The following is a 24,571-nucleotide window of genomic DNA, read 5'->3' on the forward strand; positions in this document are numbered from 1 at the left end:
TCCGATATGGCTTGTCTACAGTCTAGCACCGTAGTAAGAACTGAAAGATAAAAGATGGTGAAATAGAACTGTTTGCTCAACCCCTACTTGAAAGTAGAACAGGTGCTTAAATAGAATGGCTAGATAATGAAATAATTATGACCGCTAATAATAAACATGCATAAGGATGCACTATTAGAATTGCTTTTCGCAAAAAGGAAACCCAGCAAACCATAAAGCTTATCATATCCCTTGGAGTCAGAAAATTATTCTCATTAGTCGAATAAGTTTTGCGAGTACATTGTGTACTCAGGGTTTATTTACCCCTATTGCAGGTATAGCTTGAGGAGTAGCCATTGTGTGAAGTATTCTTCTAGTGGGCACAGACGGATCCTTGTATATTATCGACAGATGTTTCTTTTCATTCCGCTGTTTAAATTTCCGCACTCTGAATTTGGTCCTATAATAAGGTATTTTTAAGAACCCTGGATGTATGAAATGGACTAGTAATGTAAACTCATTCTCATTATTGGATCTTGCGGTGAAAATGTGGATTATTTGGGCTCTCCCTTGGGGTGTGCTCGATGGAATCCACCTAATGTAGCTCGCTCTCGGGGCACTTAGATTCTAGTGGAAGATAAGCGCCTCCGTAAGTGCGTTATTTTGGATGGTTCTACCACAGTTGGTACCAGAGCCAATAATGAGTCTAAGTTTCCTCACTCTTTTCCAAAACTTAAAATTTGACCAACAAAAGTTTTACAAAAAGTAGGATGCGATAAAATTATGCAAATAAGTATAAGCCCTAGTAATATGGTCTATCTAGGATAGCGGCACTAGTTTTATCTAATCAACTTTCTATAGGTACACTGACTTACGCTGCGTAAGAAATCATTAGCATACGAAAAGTGAGTGTGCGATGTGCCAAAAATTCTAGCGAATGACGCTATATTTCGACTTGAGTGAACGTATAGGCCGATGCATGCATCATGATAAGAGAATCTTGCTTAAACTAAACTTCCCCTACACGTATAATTTGGATTAGTGAATTGATAGGATAAACTAAAAGAATGCTTTAATAAATGTCTTATCATTTCTCTAATCTCTTGTTCCTAATCTGGAGGGTTGTCCTAAATGGTTGGTTCCTATCTGTTTTCAGATAAACTTGAGATCCGGTCATGGGAGCACCAGTGCTGGAGCGGGCCATGGTCTTGTTGAAGGCCAAGGTGAAAGTGGCTGAGGCAATGGGAATGGCAACGAGGAGAGTCATGAGGCTCCACTTCTGGTTCCTCCTCCTCCACCATCGCCACCTCCGATGACTCATGCGGAGATGTTGGCTGCTCATCGTGAGTCAGCCCATGCCATGGAGCTATTGGCATAGGCTATCGGTGGCTTTGCCCATGGAGGCCACGAGGGAAATGGTGGGAATGAGGGTGGTGCCCGCGGTCTTGAGGGACCCTGCTCTTATCAAGATTTCTTAAAGACGCACCCACCCATGTTCACGCCAATGGCTGAGCCTCTAGATGCAGAGCATTGGCTTCATATTCTAGAGCAAAAGTTTTTGCTACTCACCGTAACTGAGGAGCAGAAGGTGCACTTTGCAGCGCAATAGCTGTTGGGATCTACTAGTGCATGGTGGGACACATTTAATGCCATGCAGCCGGTGGATCACCGGGTGACCTAGTAGGAGTTCACTACGGCCTTCAGAGAGTATTATATTCCTACTGGTGTTCTAAACAGGAAGTTGATGGAGTTCCTAGACCTAAGGCAAGGAAACATGTCTGTGATGGACTATGTCAACAAGTTCAACCACTTGTCATAGTATGTTGGGACTCATGTTGATACAGATGAGAAGAAGAGGGATCGTTTCTATCATGGCCTCTCTTGCAGCCTGCAAAAGGAGTTATATATAGGAAACTATCAGACCTTTGAGGCTATGATGAATGCGGCCATTGCCATGGAGGGATTGCAACATGACTCTCAGGCAAAATGGAAGCACAAGCAGGTGGGTATTGGGTCTTCTAGTCACCCCCATGCTCAGAAAGTACAGGTTGTCAAGCGGGTGCTCTATCAGTCTTTGGGTGGGCATTTGTTTCGACAGCCTCAGCAGACCTTTCAGGCTCGTTCCACTCAGTATCGTGCACCTACTCAGTAGGTGCAACATCAGTAGCCTTAGAGATAGTAGGTCCCACATCATCAAGGACAGGAGAACAAGCCTGGTGCTTGTTTCAAGTGTGGCAAGGAAGACCACTATGCCTGGGAGTGTCCGCAAAACCAGCTTGCCCAGTCTGCTCAGCCCTCAACTAACTCTCGCCTGATCAAGTGAACAATTATCAAGAAGAAGGTGCTAGTCAGTTGTTCTAGATAGGTTAATTTCATGGAGGCTGAGGAAACATTGCAAAATGAACTGGTGATGGTTGGAATGTTTACCATTGATTCCCATCTAACTTATGTGTTGTTTGATTCTGGTGCATCATATTCATTCATGAGCATGGGATTTGCACACCGGCACAATATACCTCTTATGGCTATACCTTTTGCCTATAGAATCAGTACTTCGGGTGCACAGTTGTGCGTTAATACTCAGACGAACACAGTGGGGTTAGTGCTAGCCACTCACATTTCCCATCTCTAGTTCATGGTGCTACTTGGGCAAGGCAATGATGCAATTCTGAGAATGAACTGGTTGCGTGTATATAGGGTAGTCTTAGATCTGAAGCAGAGAGTTGTTGAGTTACGACTTCCTTCTTCTGAGGATAGGATGTCTCTTCTTTTGCCCTCAGATCCAGCCTTACCTATTGCTGCTCATGTTGAAGCTTCTCCTGATCTTGCCTCTATTCCTATGGTCTGTGAGTTCTCGGATGTCTTTCCTGAAGATCTACCTGGGTTTCCACCGGATAGAAATGTGGAGTTCTCCATTGAGTTAGAGTCTGACACTACTCCTATCTCCTGATGCCCGTACCGCATGGCCTCAAAGGAATTGGTTAAAATGAAGAAGCAGTTAGAAGAGTTGTTGGAAAAGGGATTCATCCATCCTAGCTCTTCACTATGGGGTTGTCCAGCCATTTTGTGAAGAAGAAGGATGGCACTCTTCGGATGTGTGTGGATTACCGCCCTCTCAATGCGGTAACCATTAAGAACAAGTATCCTTACCTTGTATTGATACTTTGTTCGATGAACTAGCTAGTGCTAAGGTGTTCTCCAAGATTGATCTTCGCTTAGGCTATCACCAAATCAAGATTAGACCACAAGATATACTAAAGACAGCTTTTTCTACTAGGTATGGGTTGTATGAATACCTAGTCATGTCTTTTGGTCTCACCAACGCTCCTGCATTCTTCATGTATCACATGAATTCAGTATTTATGCCGGAGTTGAACAGGTTTGTGGTGGTATTCATTTATGATATCTTGATATATTCCAAGAACATGGAAGAGCATGCCCAACACCTTCGGATAGTACTGACTCAATTGAGGGAACACAAGTTGTATGCTAAATTCATCATATGTGAATTTTGGTTGGATCGAGTGCAGTTTTTTGGACATTTTCTGACACCTGAAGGTATCTCTGTAGATCCAAGCAAGGTGTAGGATGTGTTAAATTGGAAGTCTCCCAAGTCAGTGCATTAGATTCATTAGTTCCTTGGTCTTGCTAGATATTATCGGCGCTTCATTCCTAACTTCTTCAAAATAGCTCAGCCGATGACAAAGCTGCTCCTGAAAGATGCCAAGTTTGTTTGGAGCCTGGCTTATGAGGAAGCCTTCCAAGCTTTGAAGAAATTTCTTACCACTGCTCCTGTTCTGGCCCAACCAAATATTGACAGACCGTTTGATGTATATTGTGATGCCTCGAAGATAGGGTTGAGATGTGTGCTTATGCAAGATGGGCATGTGATAGCTTATGCTTCACGCCAGCTGAAAAAGTACAAGGTGAATTATCCCATCCATGATTTAGAGCTGGCTGCTGTGGTGCATGCTCTAAAAATTTGGAGGCATTATTTGTTGGGAAACAAAGTATACATTTTTATAGATCACAAGAGCCTCAAGTATATTTTCACTCAGTTCGAGTTAAATATGATGCAAAGAAGATGGTTGGAATTAATCAAGGATTATAACATAGAGGTTCATTATCACCCCGAAAAAGCTAATGTGGTAGCCGATGCTTTGAGCCAGAAGTCATATCAAGTTGAAGAAGCACCTTTGTCTCTCAACCATGCTGAGGTGCTAGCTCACATTGCCTTAGTCTTAGATTTACTTGAGCAGATTATCATGGAGCAAAGGCATGACACTTCAAAAATTCCTCATATCAAGAAACTAATTGCCGAAGGGCGTGGTCCTCAATTTAGTATTGATGAGCAAGGGGTAGTAAGGTACAAGAACAGATTGGTGGTGCCATCAAATGAGGAGCTTAGAAGGAAGATTTTGAATGAAGCTCATCATTCTAAGTTGTCTATCCATCCTAGTAGTAACAAGATGTACCACAATTTGCGCCACTTGTACTGGTGGTCAAATATGAAGCAGGATATCACCAAGTACGTCACAGAGTGCGACACTTATGGGAGAGTTAAGGTAGACCATATGCATACCCAGGGATATTTGCAGCCCTTGCCCATTCCTATTTGGAAATGGGAAGATATTTCCATGGATTTCATTGTGAGTTTACCCCGCATGTCCAAGGGCTATAACTCTATTTGGGTCATTGTGGATCGCCTTTTCAAGTCAGCTCACTTCCTTCTAGTGGATATTAGATATTAAGCTAGAAGGTATGCCAAGCTATATTTTGACTGGATTGTGACCCTGCATGGAGTTCCCCTAACTATCATCTCTGATAGAGGGTCAGTCTTTGTCTCTCACTTTTGGGAGCAACTCCAGGAGTGTCTTGGTACTAGCCTCCTCCGAAGTTCAGCCTATCATCCATAGACTGATGGCCAAACAGAAAAGGTAAACCAGGTACTTAAAGATATGTTGAGAGCTGGTGCCATTTCTTTTCCTAAGAAGTGGGACGAATTCTTGAACTTAGCTGAGTTTTCCTATAACAATAGCTATCAAGAAAGCATTCATATGGCACCCTTTGAATCTCTTTATGGAAAGAAATGTAGGACACCACTTAATTGGGTTGAACTGGGAGACCGTAGATATTTTGGGCCTGACTTCATCAAAGAAGCTCGAGAGCAAGTCAATATTATTCAAAGTCATTTGAAGGCAGCTCAGAGCCGACAGAAAGCTTATGTGGACAACGAAGAAGGCCTTTGCAGTTTACAGTTGGGGATCATGTGTACCTCAAGGTGTCTCCTATGAGAGGGGTGTATCGATTTGGTGTCCATGGCAAGCTAGCCCCTCAATATGTGGGTCCTTACAAGGTTTTGAAACAGTGTGGCCTAGTTGCTTATTGTCTCCAACTTCTAGATATTTTATCGGCGATACATGATGTGTTCCACGTATCATAGTTGAAGAAATGTTTGCGGGTCCCTAATGAAGCTATGGAAATTGAAGGACTTCCCCTCCAGCCTGACTTGACATATATTGAACATCCTGTTAAGATCTTAGATAAGAAAGAAAGAGTGACTAGGAACAATGTGGTGAAGTTCTACAAAGTTTAGTGGCAAAACCACTCGGAGGATGAAGCAACGTGGAAGCAAGAAAGTTACATCCTGGAGCATTATCCTCACCTTCTTTCTGGTCATTGAGGTAGTTGTTTAAATCAAAATGTATTCCTTATCTCCTTTCCCACACTAGGCACATGAAATCTCAGGACGAGATTTTGTTTATGAGGGGTAGATTTGTAACACCCTCGGTGTTACACTATAAATCATTTACTAAAACACTGCATGAGCATCATGTTTTGTGTGTTGGTGCATGAAATAGGGAGTGTAGATCAAGTTTTGTAACTCAAAATGAACCGTAGAAATGCATAACGAAAGGATGTTCGTGAAATTTTTATTGAATGAAAACACTATAGAATGTATATATGGAAGTTTAATAAAGTTAGAAGTACAAACTCCATAGGTGACGGTGAAATACCTGTGGTCAAATAATAAATTCACTAGCTAGCATACCTAATAGCTTGGAAATTGAATTTGACGTGAATCCGATCAAGACTTAGTCAAATTTCTTAAGTCAGAAAATGGTTTGACAAGGCTAACTTTGGCAATTTTTGTAGAGTAATCAGGTTAAGGAGTGAGGGGGTATTAGGGCTGGTTTTAGTAGCCTAATATGCCCTCTTGAGAATTGCATAGGTGGTTTGGTGTTTGAATCAACGATTTGAATTTTTAGGATGCTTTAAAAACCGTGTGTGGAATGTTTTCGGCCGGTTTTAGCGACTGGGCGTGGTCACCGTGCCTCAGCACTTAGCGTTGCAGCGCCGGCTCGCCCAATGGCGCACACCGCCGCGTAGGCTCCGCATCACCGCTACCGCGCCCAAGCACGTGTTGCACGAGTAGAGCACACCCAGACACTTGGCAAGCTTCAATTTGGAGCCAGACATCCGTCGTCATGCCATTAAAGGCTTAGCCACCATTGTCATGGGCATTACCCGCCTGGCCCTCCCGAACCCAATTTGTTGCACCCCCAGCCTCACCTCGCAGTCCTTCTTGATGTGCGCACCCCACTTGCACTGCTACTGCCTTCCTGGCGCCGCTGACATGATCGCGCCACCGCAGCGCATCGCGGAGCTTGCCATGTGCGTGTGGACAGACTCACCCGGTCCGTCCTCAGTCAAGCCATCACCATAGGTAGCTTTGGGGTGAGTTGCTTGTGCCAATCCTTTGGTTCATTCGCTTTGTTTGTGCCTTGGCTCATAGGAACATGGCTGTCGCCGCCGTGGAGGGAGCTCTGGACTACGTCTCCATTCATCGCTTCATCGCCCACCGCTTCGCATTTGCATCTAGGTGAGCATCAGCTCGCTATCGAGGGCGGGGAGCGGCTAGGTTGGCCGGTGTCACCGCCCAGTGCCGTCGTTGTCGCGGTGGTGCACGTACGGGTGCCCAAGGATCTGGCCATGGTAAAGATAGATGGTTCTAAGGGCTAGATTTCTTAAGTCCAGACTATAGGAATAGTGATGTGGACTGCGGATCGATTCGGTATTAGCGCAGGGGTGTTTTCGCAAATGTGCCAAAGCACGCGGGCCTCCCCGTTGCGGGCCGTTGCGGTGCGGTTGGGTCGTGCCGGTGGGTCGCGAGTGCGCGCGTGCTGTGCGGGCGTGGGCCGAGCCGCGATGGGCCACGCTGGGTGGTTTTGCCCTTTTCTTTTCTAAGGAATTAGTTAATGGTTTTCTAATTTAAATTGTGAGCTGATCTTTGATAATTAATATAAAATTATGTAAGCGACCTAAAATTATGAAGTAAATTTTGTTAGGTTCCTAAATTCATGATCTAGCTTTTAGTGTATTTAGTTCATACAGTTCTGTGGTATCTTTAGGGTTACTTTATTTGTTGTAATATGCTTGTTGTTATTATGATTATTTAGAGAATAAATTTTCGGGATGAAATGATAGAAGCACTCGCTCTGAAAATTTTACAGTAGACTCATAACAGTATTAGGTACTCACTATAATTTTTGTAGCCTTGGAATGTATTGAGAAATATGGTAGCTACGTATTCCTTGTGGTAGTATATATATTAAATCGATAATAAGAATAGGGACGTCGTTAGTTGCTAAGATAATACATGCGATGTTTCATACCTGTTTAGTGGTAGTAATAGGTAACTTAGCATCTTACTCGGTAGAGCTAGCTTAATAGCTTGATAGATGTATTCTTATTTTAAGAGTTGTTGTTGCCGTATTATTAAGTGTTGCATCATCATTTCATACATATAGATAACGAGTTGGTAGAGTTCGTGCCTGCGGACGAGCAGGAGTACGAGGAGATCATTGAGGAATACGAGGAGGAGATTCTCGTACAGGAGAGAGCCCTGGAGCCTAGTGGTTTTGCTGTTAGTGAACTGATCGATCTCCCTCTTTAGGAGAGAGCGCATCCCCTTTTATAGATGAAGGGGATGGCCTTACAAGTGAGAGGAGAGAGTGTACATATGCTAAGTCTTGTTGCCCACACCATCGGGTATAAGATGATTATAGGCGCCCATAACACTATTTAATATCAGATGCACATGGGTGGTTGCGTCGTCTTCTTCTGGTATGGCAGACATCGGTGCCTGCCACACTGTTGATGCCCAGAGGTATGTAGAGGGTTTTACCATGTTCGCCTGGTGTGGTGAATGCCGGTGCCCACAATACTGTTGATGCCCAGAGGCATGTGGGGGGTGCCTTACCATGTTTGTCTAGCATGGGAATTTATGGCGCCCACTACACTGTAGGGGAAAATATCGGCGCCTACAACACTACTTGGGTTCTATCATGCCAGGGAGGTCGTAGGGTACTTTCCTGCAGGTGTACAGGGTACGGTCCTTGGTATTTATGGTTGACTTGAGTGCCCTGCCTTACTTTCTTAGTCCATTTCCTGATCCTTACTAAGCGGGCGTCCCCGGTCAGTTGGCCCCAGTCGGCTCTGTTTGCGCCAATCGGAGAGGAGCAGTAAGCATGGGTTCGACGCATTCCTGGTCGGAGAAGCGGGTCAGAGTCGAAAGTGGTGTTTTGGCTAGGCCTTCCGGTCGGAGGGGTCATCCGGAGATAGGCTGGAGTTGGAAGCGAGCGTTGTTCTTCTTTTGGTCGAAGAGGCGGGCCGGAGTCGAAAGCGGACGTCGTTCCTCCTCAGCCAGGCCTTCTGGTTGGAGTTTTTGGATCACCCTTCTGGCCTGTCGTTTAGTTTTTTTGGGCCGGCCTAGGAGTTACGTGTCATTTGCAATGTTGCCTGCTGGGCCGAGCCTTTGCTGGAAAGTCGGTCCATGAGGGACCCCGGGTTTATGAACCCGACAGGAGCCCCCGAGCCCCCTAGCGATTCAGGTAGAATCGTCTAGGGGGATTTTTGTCTTAACGGCGGGGGAAGTTTTGTTTTGTTAGCGGGTGCACGCGAGCGCGCCCGCGGGTGTTGCCCCCGAGCCCCGGGTGATTTGGGTAGGATCGCCTAGGGGGGTTTTGTCAGTGGGCGTGTGTGCATGCATTTTAGGCGAGACAGAGTCATCAACCAAGGTGTCGTGCCTAGCCGAGGCGATTTTTTAGGGATTAGGTGAGACAGAGCTCATGGATCCTTGCGTCGGGCGTAGCTGAGGGATCGATCGAGGCACACTCGCAGACCCATCGTGTGTGGACGAGGCAGTTGTTTAGGGATCAAGCGAGACAGAGCTCACGGATCCTGGCATTGGGCGTAGCCGAGGGATCGGTCGAGGCGGACTCGTGGAACCATCATGCGTGGTCGAGGCAGTTGTTTTAGGGATCGAGCGAGACAGAGCTCGTGGATCCTGGTGTTAGGCCCACGCGTCGGGCGTAGCCAAGGCAATTTAGGTGTCTTGAGCCCCTGAGCCCTAATGGGTTTGATAGGGGTTGGTTGAGTTTTGTACGTTACCCCATCCGCGGTTTCTCGCAACCAGAGGGGCTGAGCTAACGTCACTTGCCTCGATGGCTCGGGCTTGAGTGCGCGCTCGGTGAGCTCGCTAATGGGTATGATTGAGTGGAATATGGGTCCATCGTTCGTGACAGGGTCAACATAGTCCTCATGTGACATTCCATTGCTCCTTAACCTACAACCCGGCAGATGCCTGGGTCGTTTTAGAGACCGACCCGGGTGGCTCACTGGCCTCTCCTCGATGGTGATTCTATGGGTTTGGCAGAGGTTTAGGATCGAACGAGAAGGTTAAGATGACCCTGTCTGCTTTGGGGCAGACTAGGCGAGGGCCACTCGGGGCTCATCTACGTTTTCTCTCCTAGCTCTGTTTGACGCGAGGTGGCCTCGAGCCTTTCATGGGCTAGCCTTCGAACACCAGTCGGTCATTGCTCATGTTGAATGAGGCAACTACCACTTCGTGATGCAACACAGAGCGTTATGATGCATTTGACTACATATGCAATGCTTTGGATGTATGGAATGAATGAATGCGTGTATAGATGTATGAATGATTATATATAAACAAATAGTGGGGGTTGGTAACGTTACCTTGATGACTCAAGTGACGGGGTTTGAGGAGCTCGAATCGAAAATGTCCGACCGGGATCCACGCTCGTCGTTCATGACAGAGTCGGCATGGCCCACATGGGGCGTCCCTCTGCTCCTTACCTGTCTCTCGGTGTTTGCCTGAGCCGTCCAATCGACTTAGGAAGCCCGATGGTCTCTCCTGGGCGGAGATCCTATGGTTGGGCCTTTCTAAGTCCCGCCTGAGAAGGTGGAGGGCCACCTGCATGTGGTGGCGCTTTGGTTCTTGTGCTTGATGTGCGATAGTGGTGGGCCATACCCAGGCCACGTCCTGTCTGACCAGGCGCTGTTCCGTCGAGTAGGGTGCGTCCCATCGGTTAGGGTGCGTCCCATCGTATCCCATCTGCATTGAATGGGGGAAGGGAGAGAGTTTTTTGCCCCCATTGTTTCGCCTTTCCCTAATCGCCGCGGCTTTCCCAACTGCTATCCCCTTTTTTAAGTAGGAGAAGGGAGAGGGCTTTCGCCCTGTTTCCTTCGCCTATTCCTCATCTACCGTCTCTTCTCTTTCTTCCTTCTCGCCAAGAGCGTCTGAGTGCCATGGTGGTTCCTAGGAGAGAAAAAGGGGAGAACGAGGGAGAGGAGAAAACTCATAGATCCATTTGTGCACCCGGAGTGAAATGTCGAGCTGGAGGTCATCCGTCATGAGAAAGTCGGTGCTAGAGGCCTTCGCCGAGAAGGGGTTTCTGCCACCGAAGGAGGTGGCACACTGGAGGGCTCCTAGGAGGGAGGGTTTCCCACAACCTCAGGCCGATGACGTTGTTTCCTTTCTCGCCTTTCATGAGCATGGGTTAGGATACCCCGCGCACTGGTTCCTGCGCGGGCTTCTCAATGAGTGGGGCATGGAGCTGCAGCACCTCAATCTGACTGGGGTGCTGCATATCGCTGGCCTTCCTTGGGATGGAGCCACATGCGGACCTCTTTCGATGGATGTTCTCTGGGTGAGCTTTGTCGGAGGGGAAGCCGCTCATGATCGCGCCAGTGGAGGGCTTCGCACTGCAGAAGAAGCCAAGCGTGGTGGGCTCGTATCCCATGTACATCCCTTGCGATTCCAATTGGGGGTGGCACGGGGAATGGTTCTATATCAGGAACCCAGCGGAGGCGCCGTTCCCGCCATTCACCGGGGGGAGGCCGAACAAGCTGGGGAGCTGGTCGTGGGGCCACACCAGCCGACAGAAGAAGAAGGTGGAGATCATCAAGGCGGAGCTCTAGAAGCTCATGCGGCGCGGTCTTGACAGGGTGCGGGTGTTCCACACCCTCTTTCGCCGTCGGGTCGCTCCGCTGGCAGAGAGGATGTGGCCGGTGTGGAAGTACAGCGGTCTGATGGACCCTGACCATGCGTCGCCGGAGGAGCTGCCAAACGACAAGGTCTGGAGTCGTCTTGACTAGGTGTTGTAGCTGAGGCCTAGAGAGACCCTTGATGGAAATCCCAGACCTCTCAACTCTATGGTGGTGTCCAAACTGGTATACTCTACTCTCTTTACTCTGTGTTCTTTTCCCCTTTTGTTTCCTATTTTTTGATTGAGTCACCTGTTTCGTAGGGACTTGAAGTTTACAAGTCCCGGCCGCACCTTCTGAAGGGGCCGGAGGGCGCAGCTCGGTAGGCCGCCCAGAAGGAGGCGGTTGATGCCAAGAATAAGAAGAAAGCCGAGGAGGCTCAACGGAAGCATGAGAAGGAGAAGGAGATAGCCCGGCGTGTGCGGGCCGGAGAAAATAGGAGTGACATCGAGTTAGAGCTCGAGTTGGAGGACTCCACAGAGATGGGGGATGACATAATCTTCTCCGATGAGGAGGAAAGCCGGGAGGTCGTTGCGACCTCGACGAAGCGTTGCGATCCTACGGCCGCGTCTATTGGCGGCGAGTAGGGGGCAGAGAGGCATGGTGATGTTCAAACGCTGAGGAAGCGTGCTGCGAGTGCGGACGCCGTCGGCGAAGCGAGCGAGGTCACCGCGCCCTTCTGAGGTGTCACCGGCCTCGTCCCCGTCTGCCGTGGGCGCGGCGGGACAGGCTAGGCGGTCAAAGGAGTGGGCTCGCACCTACGCGTCATCGGGGCCGGCGCCAGCATGTGACCCACAACGGGAGGATGCCCCGCCAGCTGCCCCGGTCGGCATGCCCTAAGCCAAAAGTCGTGGTGACTCGCGGGCTAAGACGGAGCCGGTTGGGACGACTTCCCCTCCGGTTGAAGTGAGGGGGCGTGGGTCGCAACCCAGGAGCGGTCCTCGCCCGGTGGGCCCATTGACGTCGGGTCAGGGCTTCAGAGTCGTACCGCTTACATCCTGGTATGCCTTACTTTGTTTTCTTTTTTTGATCTCGTTGTTGAGTTTTTTGGAGTATGACTGACCTGTACTTTTTAACAGCGGCCAGATGTTGATGGGGCTGAGCATCGCCCAACTCCTGTGCGGGAGGATTGGAGGCCCACCTTGCAGCGCGCCGTGGCGAGCGGCGGGGAGAGCATGGCGGTGGCGGTGGGTCCTTCCCTTCCAGAGGCGGCGTCCCTTGGGTCGGTTGCTAGTACGGCGGCAGCGGCGGTGGCGGTGTTGGTGGCGATCCCAGTGGTGACGGCGGAGGCCGCGTTGGAGGTGACCCTTGCGGCCCCGCCTCCATCGGCTGCGGTGGAAGAGAAGAGACCGGGCTCCCTGCCTCGCTAGGCGGGGGGCCGCACGGCTCACCCTCCCGGTCGGAGCTGGAGGTGCCGAGGGGAGATATGGCTGGGACGGAGTCAGAACGCCTGCCGGTGGGTCGTGAAACCAAGGTGGTGGAGATCCCCTCTGACGACGACTTTGCTTGGCGCCTCCCGCAAGCCACCGGGAAGATATCCTGAAGATACTACGAGATCTGTTAGGATACGTATGATCCTATGATTCATGTAATCTGTTATTACTTTTCGATTATCTCTCAGATCTAACCGACTTGTAACCATGCCCCCAGACTATATAAGGCGGGCAGGGACCCCCTCCAAACTTACGCAATATTATATGATAGCCAATACAATCCAGCAGACCACAGGAGTAGGGTATTACGTCGTACTGACGGCTTGAACCTGTCTAACTCATGTGTGTCTGTTATCTTCTTATTCTTGATTACACGCCTCTCCGTCGATAAATCTATCTTTATAGCATACCCCTTGGAGAACTAACAATAATATTCTGTCAACAAACCCTTTACCTGTAGCGCTATCCAAACGTGAAATAGGTCCTTTACATGTAGTGCTATCAAACATGAAATAGGTCTGGTCGGAGACAGTCCTACGCGGCGCGGGAGAGCCCAGGGCAGCCGCCGCGGCGGCGCGCGGACTGGGCGGCTTGCCGATCGGATCGGATCGGATAGGGAGAGGTGCCATGGAGAGAGAATTTGGAGGCGACTGGAGGGAGGTGCTAGTGGGTTTCCATTCAACCCTGCTATATATGGGCTGGCCTGTAGGATTATGCAGGCTGACGGAGCGGGCTGGCGGCGTAGCCCGGTCCACTTGCAAGCCTAGACGTGGCCCAACACAGTGCCAAAGGGTAGACAACCACAACCATCCCCACTCGTCACCTACTCCCGGCGCTATCCCTCCCCACTCCCACACCCAGCCGGGCGCCGGCGAACCCTAACCCTACCCCATGTCCTCTTCCTCGCTGCTGCCGCCGCCGCCGGCTTCGCCCATGGTGCCCGCGGAGGACGAGGCGCGCGACTGGGCGGAGATGCCGTCGGACGCGCTGGCGGCCGTGTTCGCGAAGCTGGACGTGGCGGAGATCCTGCTTGGGGCCGGGCTGGTCTGCCGCGCGTGGCGCCGTCTCGCGGCCTCGGACCCCACGCTGTGGCGCCGCGTCGACATGACCTACCAGGGGGACCAGCTGCAGACCGAGGAGGTCGAGGCCATGGCGCGCGCCGCCGTCGACCGCTCCGCGGGCACCATGGAGGCGTTCGGGGCCGAGACCTTCGTCAACGACGAGCTCCTCCGCTACATCTCTCAGAGGTCGGGGAAGCTTTACCCACTCCGTTTGCATTTCTTTTTGTTATTATAAATGGTGGATGGAGACACAGCCTCTAGCTAATTCGTGGTTGGTACTCACTGTGCATGATTACTGCAACCAATTTTGAGGAAAAATGTTAATCTTTCTACATTTTAAGAGCATTCTTAGCTAAACGTACGATTCCACCTCAATCTAAATTTAGATCAGACTGTTGGTCTTCCTTCGTCTGCCTATTCGTGTACGGGATTCGGTTACTTAGGATAAAATGACATGCTGTGAGTAGGTTAATCAGTCTAAGGTCGATACGAGAGATCTGAATTTACCACCTTTTTCACTTGCAGAAAAGAAAGTACGGGTCTGATATTGATGTCTTATCCTTATGATCTTTTTCGAGGACAAGACAATTTTAAAACTTAGTAGCCAAATAAAAATGGATGGAAAAAATGCAATTATTAAAAGCATGCATCTTACATGTGGCTTTTGTGTAGCATTTGTCTCTAGTCCTTGAACTTTTTCCACATTGACCTAGCTAGATTTTGTCTAGAACTCTAGATGTTAGGCTCGTCTCGGTGCACCAAAGGAACTGTGAGGCAGTTGCAAGCAGATCCTTTGGCCATATAGCGAAGGTCAAGAGCAGGATTTCTGGGATTAGACAATTCAATATTCATGGGCTGTTTGATAGTAGGATATAGAAATTCAATATCTTCGACGTGGAAACTTATGTCTTTCAAAAAAATTGTCTCAAAGGAAGAATTAACAGTTCGTCAATAAACTAGTAGGGTCCATGGTTTCTATAACAAACCTTTCTCTTGTAGTTGAAGCATTAGCCATCGTTGCTGGAATGAATCCAAATATTGCTAGCTAATGACCTTTTCTGCAGTTGATTCTTATGTCTTTGTCACCTTTGGCGAATGGCAAACTATCTTGTTTCTCAGACTTCACTGACCTTTATTTTTTTAGTAACCCTGCTTCATGCATTCTTGAGAAGAAACATTCGCGTAGTGGGCAGGAAGGGGAGGACCCTGATTAGTGATTACGCAGATGGTAGTCATGGTCAGTGCTGGGGTGAGCTTCTTCATCTCGACACCCTATGTTGAGGAAAGTAAAAGAGGGGTAGAGATGGGAAGGAAGATAAGTCTTTGCTTAAGTTCATGGTTACATCTAGGTTTATATAAGCACCGAGTCCCAACAACCTCCTAGTTCTGAGCATTATCAATCCAATCACTAACAACTCGAAGCAATCTAAGAAACTGAACTAACAAACCAATCAAACTCCTAACAGACTGGAACTGTAGTTTCCACACACGCTGCCACTCCATTATCGTCACTGTTGTTATCGTGCTGTTCTTCTTGGCCTGGTGGGAATAGTGCTTGCCCCACACTACATAACAATTTGTCTCTGATGTTCAGAGTATCTGGAAGCTTGGCAGCTTGCATATCTTTCACCCTATTGTCTGATTTCTTAAGAATTTGTCAGAGAATTTCTGAATGGACTGGTATTTGAGGAAGAAAATTAAATTGTTGCCTGTGACATATGTGTAAAAGCTTGACCAACCTAGGAGGAACTAGGTGCCTTTTTATTTATGATGTGAAGAATAGACCCCCAAATTTTCCTCAACAAGGACTTGAACTTGGTGGTCTGGGTGTACACCCATGCCTTCAACCGAGTAAACTCAGTTCCTGTTCCTATTGCTGCATATTCATAATAATAGCTTGATGTTGAATGTTGACTTGACAAATTTGATTATGCCATGCAGCTTGATATTAGTCTACAATCATTTACTATAACTAGATTCAGCTTATATAGCTATAAAAGGAAAAGATCATAATGTAATTGAAGTGTCTGGTGCCAAATTATTACTATCATCTGTGATTATTTTCTTTCTCCTACTTGAAATTACTCGTGTTGTTTAGCGTTGTGTAAATGCTTGCAAATGACTTCTTAGTCAGAATTGATATTTTATTTTTGTTGTTTGTTTAGTTGACTTGGGGCTCTTGTTGGGTTTCAACTCTAGCCTACCCCAACTTGCTTGGGACTGAAAGGCTATGTTGTTGTTGTTTGTTTAGTGTTTTCTGTGTGCAATTGTTTGCTTCAAGTTCCACAAATTGAACTAGCTCACCTATAATTTTTTTGTGCTGCTGCATCAACTACGTTTTTTTTGGACCCGGTACCAACTTTGATTTACTACAGTTACCAGTTTCAGCAAGTTTGAGTTCTCATTTATGCTGAGATCATGCTTATCCCTGTTAGAGGTGTTTTACTGTGGTTCGTTATCCTTGTGTTGTTTCAATCCTTTAGCAAGATGTTATACGTAGATTGTTTGTAAAGTGTCAACTCACGCAGTATTGAGCTTTTTTTTTTTTTGTGGTTTGTGTGTTGAATTTTGCCTCCAATTAGGTTTAGATAATTTTTGATATATTGTTGTTGATTGATTTAAGAACTGGCATTGATTTACTGAAGTAGTAGCACAAGTTTTTATTCTGCCTGTTATGATCTTAGAAATCAGCTTGGGTCTGGCACCTGATTATTTTGGATTGACTAAAGCTAAACTCATCCATATTTACACACTCTGCATGCAGGGCCCCCTCATTGAAGAGCCTCCATCTCTGCTTGTGCCATTCTGTCACTAATGAAGGTTTTGCAGAGGCAATTAATTGTTTCCCTCTGCTTGAGGAGCTAGATGTTACATTCTGCTCATTGAATGGCAGCATGTGTGAGACTACTGGGAGAGCCTGCCCACAACTTAAATGCTTCAGGTTGAATGAGCGCTGGTCTGTTCTTCAAAGTGAGTTTGCACCCTACGAGGGCATGGATGATGACACGGAAGCATTAGGGATCGCTAGCACCATGCCTGGGCTCCAAGAACTTCAGTTGATTGGTAACCAGCTGACCAATGACGGACTCATGGCAATCCTTGACCGTTGCCCTCGCCTTGAATCCCTTGACATTCGCCAGTGCTACAACATACAAATGGACGATGCGCTGAAATCGAAATGTGCTAGGATAAGAGATCTGAAGCTTCCTCATGACTCCATCTCTGACTTCAGGTATCGGGCTTACATCGTCAGCAGCATATCTAACTTGGGCTCTGATTTTGAGTTGGATATGTATGATGATCTGCTGGATGTGGTCACCGAAGATGATGATGCTGATTTTGATGATATGAATGATTTCGATGACACAGTCTCAGATGGAGGCATGTACGATGATGACTTTGATATCTGAAGCAAGAAATTATTTGGAACAGCTTTTCGGTGCCCCATGTGAAGTGCTGTGAGTTGGAATGGTTTGGCATCCCCTTGTGTTTGAGATTCGGGTAGCTAGGATGGAATCTCCCTGATGTTTATACTTATGCGCCTCTCCATTTGTTGTAAGAAGCTGGAGTAGCTAAACTGGTTCTAATTGATGTAGACTGGTTGGATTTTTTATATTTTGATGAACCTTTTTAATTGATATTTTAATAATAACTTATTAGGGCCAAAAAATTTGTATATATACCTCTTGGCCATGTTAGAGATGTGAGTACATGTTAGTATGCACTATGGATCCAAACATGCCCTATGGATGTGTCGAATTTTTTTTTTTTAAAAATGAACAGTCAAAATACATTTTTTTTAATTGGTTTTTATATTTTTACTGAGTACATGTTACACAGTATGTGGTTTTGCACCGTATATTTCCCCTGTCAAATTAACGCTCGGCCATTTTGACGGAGATGAGTATTGACTCAGGACTCAGGTGATGCTAGGAAGCACTTCCCATATGCTCTATATGTGATGCATATGATTTAGTGAGTAGGGTTTGAGCCCCCTCTTGGTACTTCTCATGCTGGTTGCTTTTCAGCCGCAGCTCCTCAGCCTACCAGTGATCGTCCCTCAACGAGAGGCTACAAGTGATCGCTATTAATTCCTTGGGTGATGATGTGACCCTTGTGGCGGCTATGGCTCAGATGCATATACTCATGGCAAGTGCTCGCCTTGGTGGTGTGGTGAAATCTTAGGTTAAATCCTTGTATCTCACGCGCTTGTTGTTGTGTTTTCGCTTGTCTTGCACTCCATTTCTTTCTCTTACGTTGACATTTAGTATTTCCACCTCATCTATCTCTTTGTCTAGGGGAAAGGTACAAAAGGGGTCTGCTAACCTCGAAGGAAGTGTGTGGTAATTGAGGAATCTATTTTTGGATCGATTTGGTGTTGTTTTTGTAGTTTTTAGTCTAGAAGCGTTCAAATTTCCGAGGGAAACATAAAAACCGTAGGGAAATAGGAGGATTTCAGTAGTGTCTACTTTGAAGTATGAAAAAAATAACGTTTTAAGCCTAAGCGAGCACATCATTTCACTCAAGTCGGTCAAGAAATTAAAAAACAAAGGAAGCCGGAAAACAAAATGTGTGAAGGAAGCAAGCTAAATTGAGCACTTTGATCGCAAAGCTAGGAGACAAATTGACATTTGGACCGAAAGCCGAAAGGGAAAACAGATGGAGCGGCCCATATTATAGCCTAGCGCAGCACCGAATGTATGAGTTCCGAATCCTGGTTTCCACGCTCGTGCTACACATGTCTTGAACTCTTGATTAACCATGTTTTACGTCTGGTTGCATTGGATAGCTTGACCAGCCCAAATCCACCTTTATGTTCCTCACTCTTACCCAATGAGCAGGATGGTGTACAGGAATCCCTTGCTCAACTTATCAACCAACAAACCACTGATGAACAGATGATGCTCATCCTAACCGCTATGTGGTACATATGGAAAGATCGCAGATTTCAGAACAAACCATGGAATGTTTGGCAGGTACATCATGCAGTGGCTGCTGACATTGTGGCCAGTTCGCTTCAAAAGCAAGACCAGGCACACCACGAACACCAAATGCCGCAGCTGCGTGACCAATTCACAGACCAAGCCAAGGTATGCACCACTTTACTGCAGGTACCGAAAGACAAGGAACCTATGAGCCACGGCAGCAGTTGCACCAGGAAAGAGACGCAGAAAATAATGAAGACCGGCGACTAAGGCTATCTCAGCACAGACCCAAACCAGAGATCCATTCCATGATTTAGGCCATGCACAATAAATAAGTCACGCACCCAGAACATGTCTTCTCCAATAGCCTATGCAAAAGTCCTCTCATGCTCCCTCTCCTCTCTCTCCGCTCGATCCCTCTCTCTCTTCTCTCCCCCAGGCGGCAGCTCCAGATCCGTGGAGGCGCCTCACCAGCGACGGCGGAGGCGGGCCACAACCCTACGGCGCCGCTCCTCCCCGCCCCCCGCCTTCGCAGGCTCCTCCGCTTCCACGCCTCCTCCTCTGCCTCAGCCTCCGCGACGCCCCAAGCCGACCGCCGCTCCCCCCGGCCGGCGGCGTCGCGCCGCCCATCCTCCTCAACATGGAGTGCGAGCACGCCACCCGCCGCGCCGACGTTGACGCCTTCCTCGCCTCCCTCGGCGTCGACCCGGGCGAACTCGCGGGCCTTGAGCTCCCGGTCACCGTCGACGTCATGCGGGAGCGCGCCGAGTTCCTGGGTTCCCTCCTCAGACCGCTGGGAGTCGGATCTGGGCCACGTGGCCGCCTGCTCGGAGCGTCGGCGGCTCCTCGGCGCTGTCGCGCTGGCCGCGCTCCTCCGTGGACCCGCCTCGCTACGTCGGCTGCTCCTCGCCGCGGCCGCTCCTCTCCGCGCAGGACGCGCCCGCCGCGGACCCGCCGCACCCCGCTCCCTGCCTTGCCCCACTAGCTGCGCCCCGCCGTGGACCCGTCTGGAAGTGCCGGCGGCTCCCCGCCGCGGGCTCGCCTCGCCGAGCTAGCCGCGCCTCTCCAAGGGCCCACCACTACGGGCGTCAGAGATTTGCGTCGTCTCCCTGAAAGACGCTTATTTGCGTTTCATCTCGGGTGGTATGCAAAATGGGTTCTCTGTTTGGGTGTTCTGTTAGACCGTGTTTCTGTATGACTCATTTTGCGTATGGGTAACGTTATGGGTGACAGTCTAACACAGGAACGTGAGAGGCTACAGCTCACACGCGCCTCTCATTTATGCAGGGAAACAAGAATGCAGGTGCAGAGAGCAGGCATGCAGGCGCCTCTCATTTATGTGTTGATCATCCTTTCATCAATGGTCGGAGTAAATTAAAAAGCAACTCGATCTCCAACCGATCTGATGGTCGCGGTCACTGGTCAGTATATGTGTGTGACACTACACAACACCACCAACAGTCCGCTAGTACAGCAAGTGGAATATATAAGAAAGAACCAAAGAGGCGGCGGCCTGCCGAGTGCCGACGAGGCGACGAGACGTACGTGTGTGGCCAGCGGCGGCGGATCATATCGAGTCGCCGTGCACCCCGCCGGCGAGCGAATTGCTCCCGGCGCCAAGGACGACGACGACCAGAATATAATTATGCTGGTTGAGTTCGGTAGAGAGAGCTGATGAGCATTTCATCGATCATCGGCTTCAATTCAGTTATTACATCGATATATAATCCATGCATCAACGACCTGTTTGGACGACTGTCACTGTGCTCTCGACCTGACGCCGGCGTACGTCGTCCCGGCCCATCGTCGATGGCCGGCGACGGCTGTGAATAAGCCTGCATGCATGTACATGTATGTATTTAAACTATGGGGGTGTTTGGTTCCTACAGGAAAATTTTAGTCCCTGTCCCATCGGATATTTGGACACATACATGAAGTATTAAATATAGACGAAAAAAATAACTAATTGCACAGATTGTGGCTAATTTGCGAGACGAATTTTTTAAGCCTAACTAGTCCATGATTTAACAATGTGGTGCTACAGTAAATATGTGCTAATGGCGGATTAATTAGGCTTAATAAATTCGTCTCGTAAATTAGTCTCCATCTATGTAATTAGTTTTATAATTAACTCATATTTAGTTCTCCTAAATAACATCCGAACGTCCGATATGACATAGACTAAAATTTAGTCCATGGAACCAAACACCCCTTATATCCGATATATATATCCAGAGGTCGATCTCGGTGCAGCGATAGATCTGACGCGGCAGACGTATTCGTTCAATGTATATACATGCATGCATGTGTGGGGTGTGGACAAGGACTGGTGACGGCAACAAATTCAGAGATTAGTCTATAGTCTAGCAGCGGCCTGCAGGATGTGTACGGGTACGTATGTATACGTGCAAACAAAGCTCACTTTGTGCGTCGTATATATCAGGTATATAGCTAGTAGCCCAACAGTGTGGGACTCTTGAGTTGAGGCTCAGTCAGCAAGCAACCACCGAATGAAACTGGCCTGCTTCCAGTAGCACTAGTCTACTAACTCTCGTCAGAAAGCGCCCAAACCCTCTCTGAATTGAAAGCATCGTCAGGAAACAGGCCATGCACACTCGGACGACTACATACCCACGCATGCAGCCAATGCAAAGCTAGCTCTCTCAATCAGCTATGACACTAGCTAGACACAAGGTAAGTGGAGCAAGTAAACACTAAGACGTAGTGGGATACCCATTTCGCCCTTGTGCTGCCCCCTCCCCTCACCCCCACCAAGCATATATACACACCTCACAGTAGAGCCCATCAGGTATTTTCTGGATTACAGTCAAGTGGGAAACCTCTCGTCCATCAAGATCCAATATATAATGTCGCTCAAGGTCCAGAACATTTCGACTGGGGAATAATCTTCTCCCCTTATCTGTACTTTGTCTATGATGCAATGGAATTTTAACTTGAAAAAAAAGGATCAGCTGTAACCCCATGTTGCTTCAAATAAAGAGCCGCCGGCCAGTGTTGACGAACACTTTAGGCAAGGAATGATACTTTACTTGGAGATGTTTTGAGTAGAAGATCGTCAGGATTGCTTGATTAGCGTAGAAGGTTTGACTACTAATTATGTGTACTAATTTATCTACAAACTTACGTGGCTCAAGGAGGGCTCAATAATCATCTCTATCGCTTGTAACCACAAAAAACAAAGGAGATCAAGAGGAGCCTTAATCAACGGCGGCTTTACCCGCTTTATTTGGTCCGACGACGTGACCTTAGCGTCCCATTTCTCTGTCAGTCGTCACATGACTGCTGGTTGCTGTTAACCCATGTTCCAGGACACGTATGTTGCATTGCATGCATCAGATCGACCACCACATTATTAAACTAAAGCTAGCATATTGATGTAGTCTTCTGTCTGTGTGCACCGCACACCTGTGGGCATACTGGCATGAACACATTAGCGAACAACGTTGCTGTTGTTGGAATTGATGGACACATTACCGCACACACAGCTGTAGCACTCAAGCTGTGTGTGCATCAAACACTGCGCAGTGCAGGATGGGAAAAATTTATTTATTTTTAGGAAGAAAGGGAAAAATAAAGCCTAGCACAACAACTGATTAAACAAGCAGCATCTGAAAGCAGACCTACATTGTTTCAAAAAAAAAAGCAGACCTACTAGCTGGAGTGCCCGTCTATCAGTATACCACTACAGGAAACACAAAGCGTGCATGCTCCTGCTACTACCCAGGCGTAACAAAAGATGTAGCTAGCGTCGGAGAGTTGTATTTCTATTCGTCCACTAAAGTTGCCAGCAAAAGGATTGATGCGGACTTTGTCGAGTAACATCCGGAAAAAGGATCACCATGGCCTGCGTCTCACGTCGAAGGAGAAGAAGGGAAAAAAAGCTTCAGAGTGCATCATTGCAACTATGCATGCAAACACTAAGCTAGATGAGATTGTTTAATTAGCAAATGCAGATTTATTTGTTCCTGATCCTTTTCAGAATTTCCCTACAACAACCAAAGTGGTCTGCATGCGGTTGCAAATGCAGGAAACAAACACACTGCGCGCGCCATCGATGTACAGCAAGGAACAAATAAAGTTGAGGGACGGCACAGCACCGACCAAACCCAAACGCTGGCTGCATCGTCTCCTCCGGCCACCAGACAATACATCATCGAAGCTACTTGAAGCTGGGCGACTAATTCCTTGAGAACTTGACAAGTGCCCATCAGCAAAACATAATAGGTACTCTACTTAGCTAGTACTGTACGAGGCACAGGACAAGTACACACAGTGACGATGTATATATATATATCAGCCTGGCTTTACCACAAAAGATAGAAAGAGAGGAAAGCAGCAGGTAGCTTTGGTTGGGTTAGGTCATGGACCCATGGCTGTATGCGGTTGCGGAGGCGAAGTAAAGGCCGGACAAGGACCGGAGAGAGAGACACACACACAGCAGCAACAATGTTCGTTTGAAGTTATCAGTCCATTTTATCGGTCATCGTACAGGGTTTTTTTCTCATACCAGTACCGCTCCCTCCTCCAGCCTGCAGTACACAGCCATAGGCATATGGCGATCTCAAGGAGCGGACCGGAGCCCGGAGCCCGGAGACCTGTCATCATTTGCCACCACTAGTAGTAAAGCCGCATAACTAGGAGTAACAGCTAACACCACACCGGCCGGCACCCTCTACCTCAACCTGTCTCGTCCGCACCGCTAACACCACCAGCGCGCACGACTCTTGGGCACCGAGCGAGCCCAGCCGTCCATGTCCATGGCGGTGGCAGTGCCGGCCCTAAGGGTAGACCACGACGTGCGACGGCTGAGGGCTGAAGCGGAGGAGGAGTCCAAGCCTAGGTATACAAACTCTTAGGTTAATTAGTTCATTAGACATTAGCAAACTAATAAGAAGAGAGACATAGAACTGGCTAGACGGTCCAAAAAGACAACATTGACATTTTTTCCTAGTTTTCTTTCCCCACGACCTTCGGGTAGAGAGGAGGCGAGGAGTCACACTGCACACAACACACTCTGATCGTGGGTTCGGGACGTGCGCCTTACACGCGCGGAGCTGAAGAGCTGCGCCGCTGCGAAGAGCTAGACTACCGGAGACACGGACACGACGCACAAAGACGGCGACCAGACGTGGCTCTACGACGACGACATCTTGATTCTTTGCTTCTTATGAATTGCGATCACCGATTAGTTGTTTAGGTCCAAGGTATTTTTTCTTTTTTATTTTAAATTCAAATTAATTATTTGTATAGTATTCCAGACTTCTAGTACTTTGTACCCATATAGTTATATTTTTCTACGAATTTACATGTTAGAATTTTATAATGTTACCTACGAAATATTTGTCATGGGTGAGAAAAGAAAACGAATATATTATTTTTTAATCTACATTATTCCTCGATAATTATCATACATCTACATATATATTCCTTAATCTATATTGTTCCTCGATAATTATCAGACATGTTAAATTAAAAATATGTTATTGAATTTGCTTTTATTTTGTAAGTAAAATTAGCGCCTATATATTATGAAATTTTATACATGATTAAAAGGGGCCGTTACGATGAGATCGTGAAGGGCCCTTAAAATCCAGGACCGGCACTGGTCGGTGTGCGGCGGCCTGCGGCGCCGCGTCTGACGTACGTCTCCCTTCCTTGATTCCTGGTCGCTTCTCATCCCTCGTCGTACCCTGGCGTGTTTGTCTCATCTCATCCTTGCCGCTCGCCAATTGCACTCCTCCATCTCCACGACGCGTGCACGTACGTACGTGTAGAGGCGTAGCCCTCTTTCTTCCACATA

The 24,571-nt window shown here is 47.8% G+C and overlaps 1 protein-coding gene across 1 annotated transcript; it reads left to right on the forward strand.

Moving 5' to 3' along the window:
* The first annotated feature begins 13,588 nt into the window (after positions 1–13,588).
* LOC136512989 (putative F-box/LRR-repeat protein 22) lies at positions 13,589–17,570 on the forward strand. Its single transcript, XM_066506990.1, has 2 exons — positions 13,589–14,011; positions 16,590–17,570. Exons 1-2 carry the CDS (start codon positions 13,656–13,658, stop codon positions 17,233–17,235), a joined length of 1,002 nt encoding a protein of 333 aa, XP_066363087.1. The 5' UTR covers positions 13,589–13,655; the 3' UTR covers positions 17,236–17,570.
* Positions 17,571–24,571: the final 7,001 nt, after the last annotated feature.

The sequence above is a fragment of the Miscanthus floridulus genome, chromosome 16 (assembly GCF_019320115.1).
Source record: "Miscanthus floridulus cultivar M001 chromosome 16, ASM1932011v1, whole genome shotgun sequence".
Classification (NCBI taxonomy): Eukaryota; Viridiplantae; Streptophyta; class Magnoliopsida; order Poales; family Poaceae; genus Miscanthus; species Miscanthus floridulus.